Below are 18,938 nucleotides of genomic sequence, written 5' to 3' on the forward strand. Positions count from 1 at the left end.
TACACAACATCCACTACCTTCATCAACCCTTGTCACTTCCTCAAAGAATTCAATCAAATTTGTGAGGCAAGACCTTCCTTTAACAAATCCATGCTGACCATCCCTGACTAGTCCATGCCTTTCCACATGACAGTTAATCCTATCTCTCAGGATTGATTCTACTAATTTGCTCACCACAGATGTAAAACTAACTGGCCTATAATTGTTTGGCATTTCCTTTGATCCTTTTTAAACAATGGAACTATGTTTGCATTTCTCCAGTCCTCCGGTACCTCCCCTGTATCTAGTGAAGATTGGAAAATCATCCTCAGAGCATCTGTCATCTCCTCCCTGACTTCAGCAACCTTGGAAACAATACATCTGGCCCTGGTGACTTATCAACTTAAGGATTTCAACCCTTTGAGTATTTCCTCTCTCTTTATGACTATCTCATTCAATATCTCGCAGTGTTCCTCCTGGACCACTGTATCTATGTCCTCCCTTTCCTGCAGGGGATTCCGGCCCCCTCCCACAACTCTTTTTCTGGTACATCGATGACTGCTTCAGTGCTGCTTTATGCTCTCATCTAGACCTGGAAAAATTTATTAATTTTGCTTCCAATTTCCACCCCTCCAACGTTTTCATATGGTCCATCTCTGACACTTCCCTTCTCTTCCTTGACCTCTCTGTCTCAATTTCTGGTGATAGACTGTCCATCAATATTCATTACAAGCCTACCTACTCCCACAACTACCATGACTACAGCTCCTCACACCCCGCTTCCTGTAAGGACTCCATCCTATTCTCTCAGTTCCTTTGCCTCCGTCGCATCTGTTCTGATGTTGCCACTTTCAAAAACAGTTCCTCTGACATGTCTTCCTTTTTCCTTAACCAAGGTTTTCCACCCATGGTGGTTGACAGGGCCCATCTCCCGCGCATCCGCCCTCACGCCTTCCTCTCCCTCCCAGAACCATGATAGGGTCTACCTTGTCCTCACTTATCACCCCACCAACCTCCACATTCAAAGGATCATCCTCCCCCATTTCCGTCAACTCCAGCATGATGCCACCACCAAACACATCTTCCCTTCACCCCCCGGTGGCATTCCGCAGGGATCGTTCCCTCCGGGACCCCTGGTCCACTCCTCCATCACCTCAACCCCCTCCCACGGCACCTTCCCATGCAACCGCAGAAGGTGCAACACCTGCCCCTTTACTTCCCCTCTCCTCACCGTCCAAGGGCCCAAACACTCCTTTCAAGTGAAGCAGCATTTCACTTGCACTTCCCTCAATTTAGTCTACTGCATTCGCTGCTCCCAATGCGGTTTCTTCTACATTGGAGAGACCAAGTGCAGAGTGGGCGACCGCTTTGTGGAACACCTTCAGTCTGTCCGCAAGCATGACCCAGACCTCCCTGTCGCTTGCCATTTCAACACTCCACCCTGCTCTCTTGCCCACATGTCCGTCCTTGGCCCGCTGCAATGTTCCAGTGAAGCTCAACGCAAACTGGAGGAACAGCACCTCATCTTCCGACTAGGCACTTTACAGCCTTCTGGACTGAATATTGAGTTCAACAACTTTAGATCATGAACTCTCTCCTCCATCCCCACCCTCTTTCCGTTCCACCCTTTTTCCAATAATTTATATAGATTTTTCTTTTCCCACCTATTTCCATTATTTTTAAATGTATTTCCATCCATTGTTTTATCTCTACCATTTAGCCTATTTCGATCCCTTCCCCCCACCCCACCCCCACTAGGGCTATCTGTACCTTGCTCGTCCTGCTTTCTACCCTTAATGTCATCATTAGCACATTTCTTAGCTAATATCAGAACCATCAATACCTCTTTGTCCTTTTGTCTATGACATCTTTTGGCAATTTCTACTTATCACTGGCCCTCTATCCAGCTCGACCTGCCCCCCCCTCTTAAACCAGCTTAGCGAGGACAGATATGGTGGACCAAGCTCTACCTGTGTCCCCCTCCCCCCCTTAAACCAGCTTATATTTCACCTCTCTTCTATTTTTCCTTAGTTCTGTTGAAGAGTCATACGGACTCGAAACGTTAACTCTATTCCTCTCCGCAGATGCTGTCAGACCTGCTGAGTTTTTCCAGGTATTTTTCTTTTTGTTTTTGTTCTCAATTTCCATGATTGGCATCGATGGGGAAACGATTGAAAAATAAACAAGCAAATCTAACCTTGGGAAGCTGGTGTAACACCATTGTTCCAGTATCAGAACTGAGGTATAAAAACACCTTTTAGTTTGTCCATTGTACTGGTGACTTACATCAGTCACTCAGTGCGTAGTTGAGATGCACTCCCATTGAATTTAAAGGCTTTACGAAGTTACTTGTTCAAGGGGAGTTCAGAGAAGCTTAATATTTTTGCTTATTGTAAATAACTTGAAGTGCTTTTTTACATAAGCCAATTTGAAAAAGCAACAGGTACACAAACAGTGATAGCTATTACAATATTAGGTCAAACCATTCTGACTCTAGAAGTACTTTTGTCTGCCATGTGGGTTTACAGCTGATTATTTCTGAACTAGTTCTTTGCTGAAGAAATCCAAAACTAATCACACTGCCGTTCGCTATCCTCCTTGTCCTGTATCATCTGCTTCCAATCTTCCTTTAAAATATTCAACGATCACAGCCTCAACAATGTCCTGCTGCATTGCCCTAACTATGTGTAAAGAAATTACTTCTAACCTCACTCCTTGCTCTCTTAATATTAAATTAATGCCCCATTGTCAGTGACTCCCCAGCCTGAGGAAGTAGTCTTTTCTAATTCATCCTTTTGAAACACTGAAATTTTTAAAAATCGAGATTGAATTTCCTCTTAGCCTTCATGAGCCAATACTTCCAGTCTTGTTTTATAACTAAAATTTCTCATTCATGCTCTCCTGTCGTACCATTTGAAAGTTTCAACAATGTACTTTAGATGTCCCTTTCAAATTAGTGTTACTTCTTTCAATCTGTTATACTGTATTCACTACTCACGATGCAGTCTCCTCTAGACTGGGGAGACCAAACCAGATTGTGTGATCGCTTTGTAGAACACCTCCATTTGGTCTACAAGTATGATCATGGGGCTGTTATTTTTAAATCCTCCACCCTACTCCCACTCTAACCTCTCTGCCATTGGCTTCCTACACTGTTCTAATGAAGCCTGACAGGAACTTGAGGAACAGCACTCTTTTTATTAGACACTTTACAGCCATCCAGACTCAATAATGAGTTCACCAAAGTCAGATCATAATCACTGCTCCCATATTTTCAGACAGCAACTGTTGGTAGTGATTCTGCTATTCCCATTTACATCTGTTTCTTTACTTTCCCATTACTGCCTTGCCTCGTACCTTCTTTGCTTTTGTCATTTAATCTCTCCTGCCTTCCACCCTTTCACAGATCTTCCCTTTTGTTCTTCTCACTCCCCCATCTTCCATTTTTCCTGGCTCTATACTTGTTTAAAATCTGTTAAACCTAACTTTTTCCAGTTAAGACAAAAGCCCATCAAACTGATATTGCCTGACCTGCTGAGTACTTCCAGCATTTTCTGTTGTTGATTTCAGATTTCTTGCATCTGTAGTATTTTGCTTTGGTGCTTCAGATGTTTGTTATGTACAGTGTCACTTTCTGGAATAATGTTGCATTTATATCCCTAGTTGTTCTGAATATTCTCAGTGAAGGACACGAAGGCTCAATGCTCATTAAACATATCTTTGAAGTACAAGGAAATGACTAATTCACATCAACAAGTAGCTTCACAAAGATTTCTGCTTTAATTTGCCTGCCAAAGATTTAAGAATTGAAGTGTATTTTTGTTTTGTCTTCACTTGACAATAGTATACAGCTGCCCTTGGTTGAAAGCTTTGGGGAAAATGCATTCAATATGAATGTAGCAAAATTGTTGAATTTCTCCTGCCCAACTATGCTAACACCTCTCTCCTCTTAGTAGCATATTTTATTTATTACTCTTAACTAGATAAAACCATGCAAACACCTCTGCATCAACCTATTATCCAAGGGAACTGAAGGTTAAAGCAAATTAGAGGAAGCGTTGCAAAAGCCAAACTTAAAGAATTTATCAGGCTCCCTTGGTAGCTCAGCTGGTTAAGGCAATGCATAGCTGAACCATGGAATAAAAGGGAAAGCGATAGCATGGAAATGAAGTTGGCCAAATTACAGGAAACAGAGAGTGGTGGTGAACAGTTGTTTTTCAGACTGAAGGAAGGTAATGCACTTCCCCAGGGGTCAGTACCAGGACCACAAATTTTCTTAATTATATACTCATCAACCAGACTTGGATGCGCAGGGTACAATTTCAAAATTGCAGATGATGCAAAGCATGGAACTATTGTGAACTGTGAGGAGGATAGTGATAGATTTCAAGTGGACATAGACAAGCTGGCGAAATGGACAAACACGGTGGATGAAATTTAATGCAAGGGAGTGTGAATTGTTACTTATTGGTAGGAAGAATATGAAGAAGCAATATAAAATAAAGGACACAGTTCTAAAGAGGGTGCAGCAACAAAGGGACCCGGAGTATGAAGTGGCAGGACTGGCTGAGAAAATGGTTAAAAGGCACATGGCTTTCAAAATAGAGGCATAGATTACAAAAGCAAGGAAGTTATGATGAACCTTTGTAAAACTCTAGTTCAACCTCAACTGGAGTATTCTGTCCAATTCTGGGCCCACACTTTAGGAAGTATATGCAGGCTTTAGAGAAGGCGCAGAAAAGATTACGAGAGCATTCCAGGACTTCAGTTACATAGCTAGGAGAAGCGGCATTGTTCTTCTTGGAGAAGAGAAGGTTGAGAGGAGATTTAATAGAAATGCTTAAAATCATGAGAGCTGTAGACAGAATAGAGAGAGAGAAAGTGTTCCAATTGACAAAATGGCCGAGAACCAGAGGACACCGATTGAAGGTGATAGGCAAAAGACTCAATGGCAATATGGGGAAAAATCTTTTAATGCAATGAGCGGTTGGGAACTAGAATGCATCACCTAAGGTAGATATGATCAGGAGATTGGATAAGCACTTGAGAGATAAGTCCAAGGTTATAGAAAAACGGTGGTGGAGTGGGACTAGCTGAGTTGCTCTTCCAGAGAGCCAACATGGGCTCAGTGGGCCAAATGGCCTCTTTATGTATTCTAATCATTCTATGATTCATTCATATTAAGAAAGACCAAAATTCAAGCCTTGGTCTGTACTGTTAACTGAGGTAGCGCAATGATAGGGATTCTAATCATTCCTGAACAATGGAGTGCAAAGTCAAACAGAGTTCCATTCTGAATCACTGTTTAGTATCTCATGCTGTAGTAGGCAGTGAAGACCTTGAAATTGCATAATTCACTTACTGTAGAACAGGATAGAAAACATGTCTGTCGTAATTAAATTGCCGCCTGCTTACAGAGCAAATGATGGACCAGATCTTCTGGTCAGCATCAATGTTGCATGCCTTGCCATTGCTAGCAAAGATTTCTGCACCCTGATCATATTGCGTTATTTCAGTCAGGGCTTTCGATGCCAGCTGCAGCAGTGATGGGTCAGCGCAACCATCGCTATGGAGGACTGACAAACACGGGAAAATGGATGAAGGGAGAGGCTGGGCCGGGGGGAGGTGATTGGGGGAGGTGGGTTGTGGTGCTCAGTTTAGTTATGTTGTCTAACCTTCCAGTTGGACCAGGTATTAACCAGTGTGTAACATTTCCTGGGTAGGTATCCAGGTCAGTCGCACTTAACTGGCTCAGGTCTCTGACAATGATCTCAATGTTGGAGAGATTCATGGAGGGTGCTGGGCAGCAGAATTCGGCCCATTGGAAGCTTATACTTCATAGCCAATGTCAGCGCACATGTGCACACATCAGGCCTTCCATTGCACCCTGACACCCACCTCTCAAGCTAAGTCCAGATTTTGACAATATGCATACCGGAAGATTTGAACCAGTAATATGAATGTGGTGTCAGATAAGGGTAAGATGTTGTTCAGATGTGATGCCTCTGTAGTGAATCAGATCACTGCTAATCGTTATCAAGGAACCAGCACCAGTCACTGCCCCGACCCAGCAAGAAGTTAGCACCTTTAAGATGAGAATGACAAAATTGAAGGAAGCAGGAGAATGAATGAAAAAGACTAAAGAAAATTCAAGTTTACGAAAGAAAAGTTGTGAAGCAAGCCAGAGAGATACAGAAACAAATATTGATGACTTTATTGAAACATGTAAGATCCTGAGGTGCCTTGACAGGGTGAATGTGGAAAGGATGTTTCATCTTGTGGGAGAATATAGAACTAGGAGTCACTGTTTAAAAATAAGGGGTCATCCACTTAAGACAGAGATGAGAAGAATTTCTTTTTCTTTGAGGGTAGTGAGTCTTTGGGTACTCCCTTCCTCAAAAGGAATGGAAGCAGAGCCTTTGAATGTTTTCAAGACAGAGTTAGATAGATTCTTGTTAAACAAAGGGGCGAAGGGTTATCAGGGGTAGGCAGGAGGTTACAGTCAGATCAGCCATGATCTTATTCAATGGTGGAGCAGGCTTGAAGGGCTGAGTGGCCCACTCTTGCTCCTACCTCGTATATTTGTATGTAATACTGCAGATGGTAGAAATTTGAAATCAAAACAGCAAGTGCTGGAAATATTCAGCAGGTCAGACAGCATATGCTGACAGGGAAAAACAAAGTTAATGTTTCAAGTTGATGACCTGTCATTGAAACGTTGCCTATATTTCTTTCTCCACAAGTGTTGCTCGACCTGCTGAGTATTTTCAGCATTTCTGGTTTGCATTAGAAAGAGATAGAGAGCTGGATTCTCAAATACAAAGACCAATTCTAGGAATTGATGCACAAAAATAAATTGTTTTCATGCTGGAGCCACTGGTTTATATTGATCTGTGAGGTGTATTCTAAGAGCCCTCGAATGGAATGAAGCAGTGGAACATTAGGACTCTAATTCCCCTCATAAGCAGCTATTAATTTAATTACCACAGGCGTGACATTCCTTTCAGTTACATCATAAGTGAAGTAGGTGTTGCAATCCTTCCATTCTAAGTGGGTTTTCACTAATTCTGAATTCACAGTACACTGTTTCACTATAGCCTCTGAGCAACCCATTGATAAACTGAGGACTGTACAGTTTTACAATTAAGTTGTACTTGTACAACGTCAATTTTCCTGCAGTTGAAAGGATGAATCAGGTTTTATAGTTTTTCTTTGCAAGAATTTTATGACGCAGAACTGTTTTTCAGTTTGTATCTGTCGATGCTGCATTGTGAGTTCCCTGGTTTTCACAGTAAATAACGGTCTCAGTAGCGTTCTGTTGAGTCGAACATTAAAGATGGCTATTTCAACAGCATAATAGGGCTGTACTTTTCCCTTATACAAAGTTGAAAGTTCTTCACAATTGGCAGTTGTTGAAATGCAAATAATATGAAGAATCCCATAGAAGTCCAATTGGATTCCAAGATCAACAAATCAGAATAATGTTTTAAAAGTGACAGACCAGGAAATTTGGAAAAGCAAAGGGATTTAACTGCCCATGTCCATAAATCACTAAAAGCTAGTGCACAGGAAAAAGCAATAATTAATTTTTATTTTTAATTTATTCTTTAATGGATCTGGATGTCGCCGGCCAGGCCAGCATTCCCATCTCTGATTGCCCTTGTCTTGCTGGGCCATTACAGATTCAACCACATTGCTGTGAGTCTGCCGTCACATGTAAGCCAGACCAAGTAAGAATGGCAGATTTTCTTCCCTAAAGTACATTAGTGAAAAAGGCTAATGGATTGTTGACCTTCATTCAAGAGGCTATAGCGAAGAGGTGAGGGGCTGGATTTTTTACACCCCACCCCCTCCCCCAGCTGTCATATTTGAAGAAGGGGATGTTCACTGATGATTGCACAATGTTCAGCACCATTCACAACTCCTCAGATACTGAAGCAGTCCATGTTCAAATGCAATAAGACCTGGACAATATCCAGGCTTAGGTTGACAAATGGCAAGTTACATTCGTACCACCAGGCAATTATCATCTCCAACAAGGGAGAATCTAACTGTTGACCCTTGACATTCAATGGCATTACCATTGCTGAATCCCCCACTATCAACATCCAGGGGGGGGTTACCATTAACCAGAAACTGAACTGGACTATCCAAATAAATATTGTGGCTACAAGAGCAGGTCAGAGGTTAGGAATCCTGTGACGTGTAACTCACCTCCTGACTCCCCAAATCCAGTCCACCATCTACAAGGCACAAGTCACGGGTGTGATGGAATATTCTCACTTGCCTGGATGAGTACAGCTCCCACAACATTCATGAAGCTTGACACCATCCAGGATAAAGCAGCCCGCTTGATTGGTACCCCATCCACAAACATTCACTCCCTCCACCACCAACGAACAGTGGCAGCAGTGTGTACCACCTACAAGATGCACTGCAGAATCTCACCAAGGCTCCTTAGCCATCACCTTCCAAACCCACAACCACTATCATCTAGAAGGACAAGGGCAGCAGATACATGGGAACACCACCATCTGGAAGTTTCCTTCCAAGCCTCTCACCATCCTGACTTGGAAATGTATCGCCATTCCTTCACTGTTGCTGGGTCAAAGTGCTGGAACTCCCTCCCGAATAGCACTGTGAGTGTATCTACCCCACGTGGACTGCAGCGGTTCAAGAAAGCAGCTCACCACCACCTTCTCAAGGAAAGTTAGGCATGGGCAATAAATGCTGGCCTAGCCAGCGATGCCCACATCCATAAATTAATTTTAAAAAGCCTTCTGCTTCTGTATCTGAGGAGTCACAAATGACTAAGGGTTGATCTAATTCAGTCACTTAAAATGATAAAGGATTTGCTAAAGTAGATACAGAAAGATGATTTCCGCTGGTGGAAATCCAGAACAAGAGGGCATAATCCTAAGATTAGTGCTCAGTCATTTAAGAGTGAATACAGAAAGTACCTTTTCATGTGAAGAGTAGTGGAAATCAGGAACTTGATTCTCAAAAAGGCTGTGGTGTTGGGTCAGCTGAAATTTTTAAGACTTCAGATTGATAAATTTTAGTTGAGTGAACAGTGAAAGTTACAATTGAACCAGCTTCCAACACTATTTCAGGCTGTGCATTCTAGATCATACTAACTCGCTGTGTATAAAAACAAATATTTCTCATCTCACTTCCAAAAATTTTGCCAGTACCCCATTAAGATGCTTCATGATGTTGATTTTTAAATGAAAGCTAAAAACCAGATATCTGTGTAGGAAAATTGTAGAGAGCATTCTAATAAGAAAGAAGGATGGTTCTCTGAATTATTGCATAAAGTCAGGTTGTCTGTACACTTATTAGTATCTCTGTCGCTTAGTGTTACATGTTTGATGTTTTAGAAGTGCTAGTTAGAGATTGCCTGAAAGCAAGTATTCTGTGTTGCGTTTTCCCGCATGTTGATGTTGTGAAGTTCCATTTCAGTGGCACAATGAATCATCAGTGCTGCCTACAATCCACCATCTCCTTTCATAATTTTGCGAGATTGGAGCTTCACATTATTGTATGTCACATGGCATATCTGCCTCCATGCTGTCTTTAGCCAGTAGTTGTACATCACTAAGAGTGTTAACATGGGAGAACTGCACAATAAAGTATGTGCTATTCTCATCCATTCTTTTATGAGTCAGTGACATGTGAGCTATAGTGCATGTAGAGAGCTCTAAGTCCCAACTGATTCTAATTATCTAAGTAAAGAGCCTGCAAACACAAACATGTTTGAGTCATCTAAGTACAGAAGTTCTGTCCTGTTCATTTCATTAATTGGGAATGAATTCTGGCTCTCCCAACAAATGATACCAATTTGAAACTTTGTCACATTGTCTTGGCTTAACTGAAGATTCTACTTAATGTCTATCCTGGTTTTTCCTTTTATTTTTGCCAATTTTCTCTCCTTCCATACTCTCCTTGCTAGAGAGTGATTTTACAGGCGGATTTCCCTCTCCAATTTGTCCAAATGACTATTATTAATATATGACCCTTATTGGTGGGTAATGGCAGACAAGCCAGTTGTGGGGGAATCACATTCTGATTCTGTTCTCATCTAATTATGTACACTTCTAGGTGGGATCACAAGATAGACATCAGGAATGGCAATGCTGGCTACTTTTTTCCCTCCCTATTCCTGGTGTGCTGAGGTTAATTGTAGCATCTCTTCTACCACATTGCTGAGATCAACTAATCAGTTGAAACCTTCCTGATCTATAAGCTTCAGCTACTCACTGGATAAACTTGCTGAGCATTTGAGAGAGTTCAACATAGTTATTTTTAACCAAAAACGGCATCAAGAAAGAGATATTTCAACTCTCAACAATGACCTTTGTGATTGCCACAAATCTCAATATTATCCTTCATGCCATCAACCTGTCTTAACATACAGCAGGAAAGACCTATAGTTCTCAGTAAAAATTATTTAAAAAATTAGAAGCCGTTATAAAGTCCCTTGCAAGATTTAGAGCATAATCTACCTTATTGACTAATAGTGTGGTATGTCCGTCTGATAAATTGGGCTGGTGGCTTACCCTTGTGTTCAGTTGCCTCCTGCAGTAGATTGGAATTTAATGATTTATACCACTGGGCAATCTCACCTCTGGAGTAACTCCTGTTGATATTGGGTTTTTTTTTACAGTCAGAGCCAGAGGGATTTTCTCATTTCCACTTATATGTCTGTGCTGCTTTCCTCATCAAATGGAGAAAAGAAATTTTGGAAGAAGATGACTTTCAAGTAAGGAATTAATGTTTATATATGTGACGTACATTAAATTGCCTATATTCTGACTGTTGACATTCTGCTTAAAACTGAGGATATTGTGCTCAAAATTCCACTTAAAACCAATAACACCTGATCAAAACAGATGATCCAGAAGTGGTTTAGGTGCCAACCTTGGCTTAGTGGTAACAGTTGTGCCTTTGAATTGGAAAATTGTGGGTTCAAGCCCCCTCCAGAGACTTCAGCAGAATCTGGGTGGACATTTTAGTGTAGTACTGAGGAAATGCTGCACTTTGATGAGGGAAGCCACTGAAGCTTTCTTCAGTGGACATAAAAAATGCCACAATACTATTCAAAGAAGAGCAAGGATGTTCTTCCCCCAGTAACCTGGGCTATATTCATCCTTCAACCAATATTGCTAGAACAATTATGATCATTTCTCTCATTGCCATTTGAAGACCTCACAGTTTACATATTGGCTGCCATGTTTCACTACATTACAACAGTGACTGCACTTCAAAAGTACCTCATTGGCTCTAAAGTTCTTTGGAATGTCCTCAAGTTGTGAAAGTTGCTATATAAATGCAAATTCTTCCTTCCTTCCTTTCTTCCTTCCTTATTTTCCTTGTTTTCTTTCTTTATTTCCTCCTTTTGCTCACAAACAGAAGTTTAGTTGAAATCACTTGTAAACTGTTCACTATTTTCAGAGGAATTAATTCCGGTTTTTTGCAAATTTTGAATTTCACCCTTTGTAAAAAAAAATGCATTAACAAATGCATTGAAGGAAGCAGGATAAATCATGTCTCACTGTGGGAACACCAGCACAGTGGCAACAGATAGGAGCACTCAAGGTGCCGAGCTCACTTCTCCAGTCAGCGTCTTCTCACACTAAAGAGAGGGGATCAACTAATGATAGTAGACTCTGCTTGCAATATTCCAAGGAATTGAGGAACGCAGTCTATTTCAATGCCCTGCTTCGACTGGCCTACCTAGCCTCAATATTTACAACAGCCTAAATGTTGTCCATGAAGATTTATAATTTAGTTTTGGGTTTGTCACAATACACTAACCATTTAAATGATAATTAAGGTATACCTGCTAATAAATAAAAATCTTAAATTTCTAATGAAAGGACGTTTTCATAACACATTGCATCATGACATAATTACCCCCATTAGTCTTGAAATTCATACGTACACACAATTAGGACATCATGATCACTGTCACGGACTTTGAATTTGTTCCATTCTTTAGTCATTTTAAAACTTAAATCAGTTTTCCTAAATTGCAAACCTTTAGCATAACCTCTATTTGTCAAGTGTTGAAGTTAATAAATGGTTCCACGACATTGATTAAATGATTCAACTTTAATCAACACAAGAGCCTTTCATTACCTCACATACACCTGACAGACATGAGTTACTGCAAACAAAAATGAGGAAGTTAGTCTGACTACATGTAGTATAGATTGATTTTTATAACTGGAAACATATTTTTAAGTAAGGTTTCATAGCAAATAAGGCTTGCAGGTTTGCAGTCAGTCAATAATTTAAGACTGTAAGGGGTTTGGATGGCACCACAAACTTTAGCAGCAAAGCTGAATTGATTTATGGATGTCAGCTGAAATCTCATATTAATGACAGCACAGTAAGCACTTTATCCATCATTTAACTTCAAAATGTGTATCATAGTTTTAATCAAGCGAAGATGCTGATTGATTGAAGACTGAGACACAAATATTATGTTGTGGTTGCAGAATAATGTTTTCTAGTGATTCAAAGAAGGGTGAGGTTAGATGTTTAATATGTAAACAGCTTTGACCTCTCATTGTTTTGGATAGACTGATATGTACTCATGTTGATATTCATCAATACCATTAGATCAACAACAACAGCTTGCATTTATATTGTGCCTTTAACATTGAAAAATGCTCCAAGGTGTTTCACAACAATGTAGTCAGAGATGGATGCCAATCCTAATTAGGAAATATTACGAAGGCTACTCAAACATCTTGACCAGAGGTTGATTTGCCAGGGAAGTATTGAAGGAGAATTGGGAAGGGAGGAGGCAGAGAGGTTTAAAGAAGACATTTCAGAGCACATGGCCTGAACAACTTATGGCATGCTATCAATGATGGACAAAAGGAGGAGATGACATGTTTGCAGATCTGGAGCTAGAAAGGGATAAGAAATGAAAATTAAGGATGAGAATTTTAAATCTGAGCTTTTGAGAGGGACCAGGGATCATTGTTAGTTAGGGGTGCTAAGATACCTACACCAGAGTTTTGGTTGAACTGAAGATTGGAGAGGATAAAAGACAGAAATGCAGCCAGAAGAAGACTGGAGGTAACAAAAGGATGGATGAGAACTTCAGCAACACTTTGGCTGAGGCAGGGGCAAAGTCAGGTAGAGAATAGAGGGCAAGGTGAATTGAGTTGGAGAATGAAATCACCAAGAATGAAAAGTCACTTTGTATTGAGGCTGAGGGTAGAAATGAGTGAGGATATCTCAGTGAAAATTGGGTCTGGGATTGGAGTGCTAGGGAATAAGGATGTTAAAAAAGCAACAGGAAGGGTGCAAGGTAAAATGATCAGAGAAGAATATACTAGATGAACAAAATAAAGATCAAGGTGTGAAGCACAATTATAAGTATAACAGAAGCACACTCAGGGCAGACACTTTCTGGAACAACCCCTTCCTAGTTTCCTTCTGTTTTCTTCCAGAGAGACAGATACACTTGGAGAAACCATAGAGGAAAATTGATCATCCTATGTTTCCCTCTGTCTTTATGGATTGCAAAACTCAAGAATCCATTTTACCCAATACAAATAAGACATTCTTTGCTGCCACAAGCTGCCCTGATGTCACAAATAAAAACAGTGGGTATCATTTTTTGGAGGATCGTATATGCATTGCCCCACAACTTTAGTTGTAACATCACTTCTTTCAATCAAATACAAACAGCATCAGACCCGTTCTATATTCAAACAATCGTACTGGATTGAAGGGCCTCATATTGCAAGATGCTAGAAACATTACTTTTACGTTTTGACCTTTGAAAGGTCCCATGAGATCAGATTTGTAATGTGTTTAATTTTGAGTCACATGAAACATCTCAATTTTGGTGGAGTTTTACTAGAAATAACTGTTCTACAATATCATTACCTATTTTGGCATAAGTATTTTGAATGTCTGTGGTTCTGCTGAATCTATATTTAAGAACAAACAGCCGCACAATAAGATATGGGCTGCTAAAGGTTGCAATTTTTGCCTCGTCAGCAAGTTCTGCACCTCAAGCTTATGCCCTAACCTCTACCTACTTTAAACCACCACAAACAGCTGGCAGGAAACATTGGCACACAACATAAACATAAATGTAATATGTTACTTGCCTTCACAATGAAAACTATAAAGATCCAGGGACAGGAGGAGTAGACATAAAACAACAAAGTGACACAAAATGCACATTTTTACCTGTGAGAGAATCAAGGGCATTAATTTTTAACTTATCCAAATGGAATGGAGGGACTGGTTTGCTCGTTGTTGCACCTGGATCAAAGCAGCATACAGGCCACAAGGTCTTGTAATTTTACACTGCATTTGGTCATCCAATATACCAGCTCAGGGAAAGCATCCTCACTGATATAGAAGTATTTAGGAGAGCCCACCCTGAACTGCAGGCAGTACTTGACAGTCATTTCAAAGCAATTTATTATAGACTTCCCCAACAGAATTGGCTTGTACATCAGGGACTGTATGTCTTTCTTCAATGAGCCACATACTGAGCAGATTCAGTCACACTTTCTGTTTCCTTATTCAGTGTTGAGGAATATTTCTAATTACCCAGAGGGAGACAGTTGCAGATTCTACTTTCATATTCAACCATCTGATTGAAGTCAATATGAGCACTGATCCTCTTCCATCTCTGTTGTTCTTTGGAGAAAATTGTTTACTTTTTTAAAAATGATGCTTTGTCATTTTGCTTTACTATGAAGTAAACAGAAATCCTGTTGTGACATTTTGAACATCTACCAGTAATTACAATATACAGGACCTACTGCTGTGTGATTAAGAATAAAATGTCCCAATGTGTAAACACAATCCTGACTTTAGAAAGAAAGGCTTATATTTGTAAAACTTCTTTCACAAACTAAGGACATTCCAATCTGTTCTACAGCCAATTAAATCTTTCGAAATCTTGTCACTGAAGTAATGTAGAAAACACAGCAGGCATTTTATGCACATCAAGCTCTCACAAAACAGATGTGATAATCATATAATCTGTTTTTGTGAAGATTGAAGGTAAATGTTGTTGGCCTCTCTGCTAGGGCAAGCAAGGGATCCAAGCTCCTCATAATCTTTGAGATCACCCTTCAACCTCCTCAGTTCCAAGGAGAGTAACCCCAGCCTATCCAATCTTTCCTCATAGCTGCAATTTTCAAGTCCTGGCTACACTCTGTAAATCTCCTCTGTACTCTCCCCAGTGCAATTATGTCCTTCCTGTAATTTGGCACCAGAACTGAGTTAAAGTGATTGGTTGAAGGATTAGAGGGGACATGAGGAAAACACCTTCACCCAGAGGGTGGTGGGTGTTTGGAATTCACTGCCTGGTTTGGTATTGGAGGAAAAAAAAATCATCAACTCATTTAAAAGGCACCTGGATCTACATCTAGAGTGCTATAATCTGCAAGGCTATGGACCAGATGCTGGAAGGTGGGATTAAAATGGGCAGCTATTTTTTTTTCGGCCAGCAGAGACACAATGGGCTCAATGGCCTCTTTCTGTGCTGTAACTCTCTATGGTCCTATGTTGGCAAGTAAACAGTCTGACTCCCCCACTCTGAACTACTGTCATGGAATCTTTTACATCCATGTGAGAGAGCAACTGAGGCCTTGGTTTAATGTTTCTGCCAAATGATGGGGCTGCTGACACTGCAGCAATCTCTCAGTATTGCACTGGTGTGTCAGCCTAGATTTTTGTGCTCTAGTTCTAGAGTGGGGCTTAGATCGTCAACCTTGTGACTCATAGGCAAGAGTGCTACCAACTACGCCACAGCTGGGACAAATCCTGTCCTTGTTAAATGGATTTATTTATTGTATCATATTGTTATTTTGTTTGCTTGAATTAGTTCTCATTCTCTAACATACTGAGCACCTTTGAGAATAAATTAATTGCACAACAATGGATGGGTGACACTCTCCCCTGTAGTCCTGATTGGAACATTAAGCTCTCTCCATTACTTCTTGCCTTGTTCCAATATACAAGTAGTGGAGGGTTGATTTGACTGTCTGCTGTCTGCCCTGGTATTGGATAGGAAATGCTGCACGTGTCCGCTCGGACCCAATTTGTTATAGCAAGGTATTTAATATTTCCAAACTCATTAATGTCCTTTAGGGAAGGAAATCTGCTGTCCTTACCTGATCTGACCTACATGTGATTCCAGGCCCACAGCAATGTGCATGACTACTAAGTGACGTCCACATCCCATAAACGAATGTAAAAAATATAAAGTCATGTTCAAAATGTGAGCATGAATTTGTAGAATTTCCCCTGATAAATAACTAGAAGGCACAGATATAAGAAAATTGACAAAAGCCCATGAGATATGAGGTGAAAGTTTTTTCACATAGGGAGTTCTAGATTGCACTTACTGCAAGTGTTATGATATGGCAGGAGGCATTTGCCAGGCAGACCAAATCTATGAGGGAAACTTGGCCACACTATTGCAACGATTTTGCGATTTGTATTTATTACGAGAAGGTTTGTATACTGAATTCAGAAGTAATGAGCCCACTACCACTTTTAGAGATTTTAAAGATGAAATTAAAACATTTATTAAATAAAGAAGAATTAAATGAAATACACTTAAGATTACAGTTACACAGTTATAACAGTTCCCAAAATTTCTACTTAGCCAGATTCCCAACTATACACCCCCCTTTATCAAGTCATCCAGCAATTTTACCACATGCACCCACTGGACAATGAACTCCCAAAGGCTTTTAACAAAACTTTGGTTACTGGGACAGCAAACTTCTGCAGGGTGGCTAGAAGCTGTTTCACACAATCATCTTTCAAGATCTCACATGGCCATACCTCACACAGCCTTCCATCCTTCTTTAAATATATAGTATCCCTCTTGATTTGTAAATCCCATTGTTTCCACTTGTCTTTAGAAGTTAATTTTTCCAGAATATAGAAACCTTTCGTGCAATCATTGTGGCCAGCACTTTTGGGAAAAACCAATGTAATAACCTTGCCTTATTTATCTTGCCAGTTGTAAAAATCTTATCATGTTCCTTTGAAAATCAAACACCTTTCCCACTTATCTAAAAATGCAAATTTCATTCACACCATATCTGTTGACCTCACCCTAGCTTTACCCACCTCCATTTTAAACGCCTGTTTTACACCTCACTTGTTTGATAATTTAAACCTTGCAATCTAATCATCTCTAGTTTAATTAAATTAACCCCACACACAGAACCAATCACACACACACAAACATATACCTGCTTTAAAATACCCCCCAATAATATTAGGAAAAACATGATAGCTTCTTGACGCAAGGGTGATGGAAACAAATTCAGTAATAACTTTCAAAAGGGAGTTAGATATATATTTGAAACAAAATGCAGGTTTGAAGGGAAAGAACAGAGGAATGGAACTAATTGGGTAGCTTTTCTATAGTGGGCACAGGCACAACGGGCCGATTGGCTACCTTCTATGCTGTAAGATTCTATGATTCTATAAAGCCTGAGAGGTACACAGTTGTTGAAGGCAAAAGGTTTACTTCCTGTGGTCAGAAAACAATGAGCCCACCAGTGAATGTTGGTTTTTTGAGCTTATATTTGGTGGAATTTACAGTATTTTGAACCTTACAATGTACAGGGGCATTGCTTTGTATTAATCTGAACTGGAGGCACCATTTGCTCCATTTAATTGGAAATCATCTTCAATATCCATATGCAAATTAATTGTTTAATTTGTATTTTAAACCTCTGTCTCTAGCAGCAAGTGCTAGGTTGGCTAAAAACAGGATGTTATGAGTTAACACTTCACTGTAAACTTGAGTATAGAACCTAGGTTGACCCTTCCTACAGTACTAAGGGAGTGCTATATAGTGGAAGGTGCAATTTTCCACATGAAATCATGTCCAAACAGCCATCTCAGCTGGGTATAAAAGTTTCCCAGGCACTACTCAAAGAAAGCAGTCATTAAATTATTTGATATACATTAGAAACATTTCCGTGTTACATTTTCAGTACTCAGCATTAATTAGTATGGAGTCAGAATTTGTTATGACGGTATTTAATGGTGCCTGCTGTTAGATGGACGTTTCCCCGCACCCTCAAGCTCAAAAAATGTTTGCCTCACTAAGTTGCTGAAAGTGCAAGCTGATGAAGGTACAGCAAGCGAAAAGGGCATAAAAATAAAAAGTGCTGGAAATACTGAACAGGAAGGGGAGGCAATGGCATAGTGGTGTGGCCACTGGACTTGTAATCCAGAAACCCAGGGTAATGCTCTCGGGACCTGGGTTCGAATCCTAGGTGGAATTTGAATTTTTTAAAAACTAGAACTAAAAATCTAATGATGACCATAAAACCATTGTTGATTGTCGTAAAAACCCATCTGGTTTGATAACGTCCTTTAGGGAAGGAAATCTGCTGTCCTTATGGTCTGGCCTATGTGTGACTCCAGACCCATCACAATGTGGTTGACTCTTAGAATATGCCCTCTGAAATAGCACCACCACCTTCTCAAGGGCAATTACAGAGTGATGCCCACATCCATGAATGAATATCAGATTTCCAGCATCCGCAGTATTTAATTTAATTTTTAATATTTTATTTAACAGAAAAGGCATCTGGGAGCTGAGTGAATAGAGCAACCAACATCGTATCTACTTAACAAAGCAGATTTAAGAGTTAAGAAATTAGAAATAAGCAGATGGGTGAATAAGAGGGGGGTGAATTCCATGTCAAATCAAGAAAAAGAAAGTGAGGGAAAGGAAGATTGAAAGGCCAGTCTTCCCTCACCCTTAACAGCAACAACAATAGCTTATATTTACATGACATCTTTAATGTAATAAAATATCCCAAGGTACTTCACAGGAGTGTGGTAAAGCAAATTTTGACACTGAGCCACATTAGGAAATATTAGGACAAACACAGGGCAGGCGTATGTCAGGCAAAAGGAGCTGAGGTACTGAA

At 40.2% G+C, this 18,938-nt stretch overlaps 1 protein-coding gene across 3 annotated transcripts in view; it reads left to right on the forward strand.

The window, feature by feature from the left end:
* Window positions 1-18,938, forward strand: part of tbc1d22b (TBC1 domain family, member 22B) — a 355,700-nt gene that overhangs the window by 321,264 nt on the left and 15,498 nt on the right. For 2 of the 3 annotated variants that reach the window (XM_041195481.1, XM_041195479.1), the window contains one exon: window positions 10,646-10,741. The exons of the other annotated variant lie outside the window; for it this stretch is intronic. In XM_041195481.1, the coding sequence (XP_041051415.1) occupies window positions 10,646-10,741 (96 nt within the window). The remainder of the gene's footprint in view (window positions 1-10,645; window positions 10,742-18,938) is intronic. 3 annotated transcript variants of the gene reach the window in all.

The sequence above is a fragment of the Carcharodon carcharias genome, chromosome 9 (genome assembly GCF_017639515.1).
Source record: "Carcharodon carcharias isolate sCarCar2 chromosome 9, sCarCar2.pri, whole genome shotgun sequence".
Classification (NCBI taxonomy): Eukaryota; Metazoa; Chordata; class Chondrichthyes; order Lamniformes; family Lamnidae; genus Carcharodon; species Carcharodon carcharias.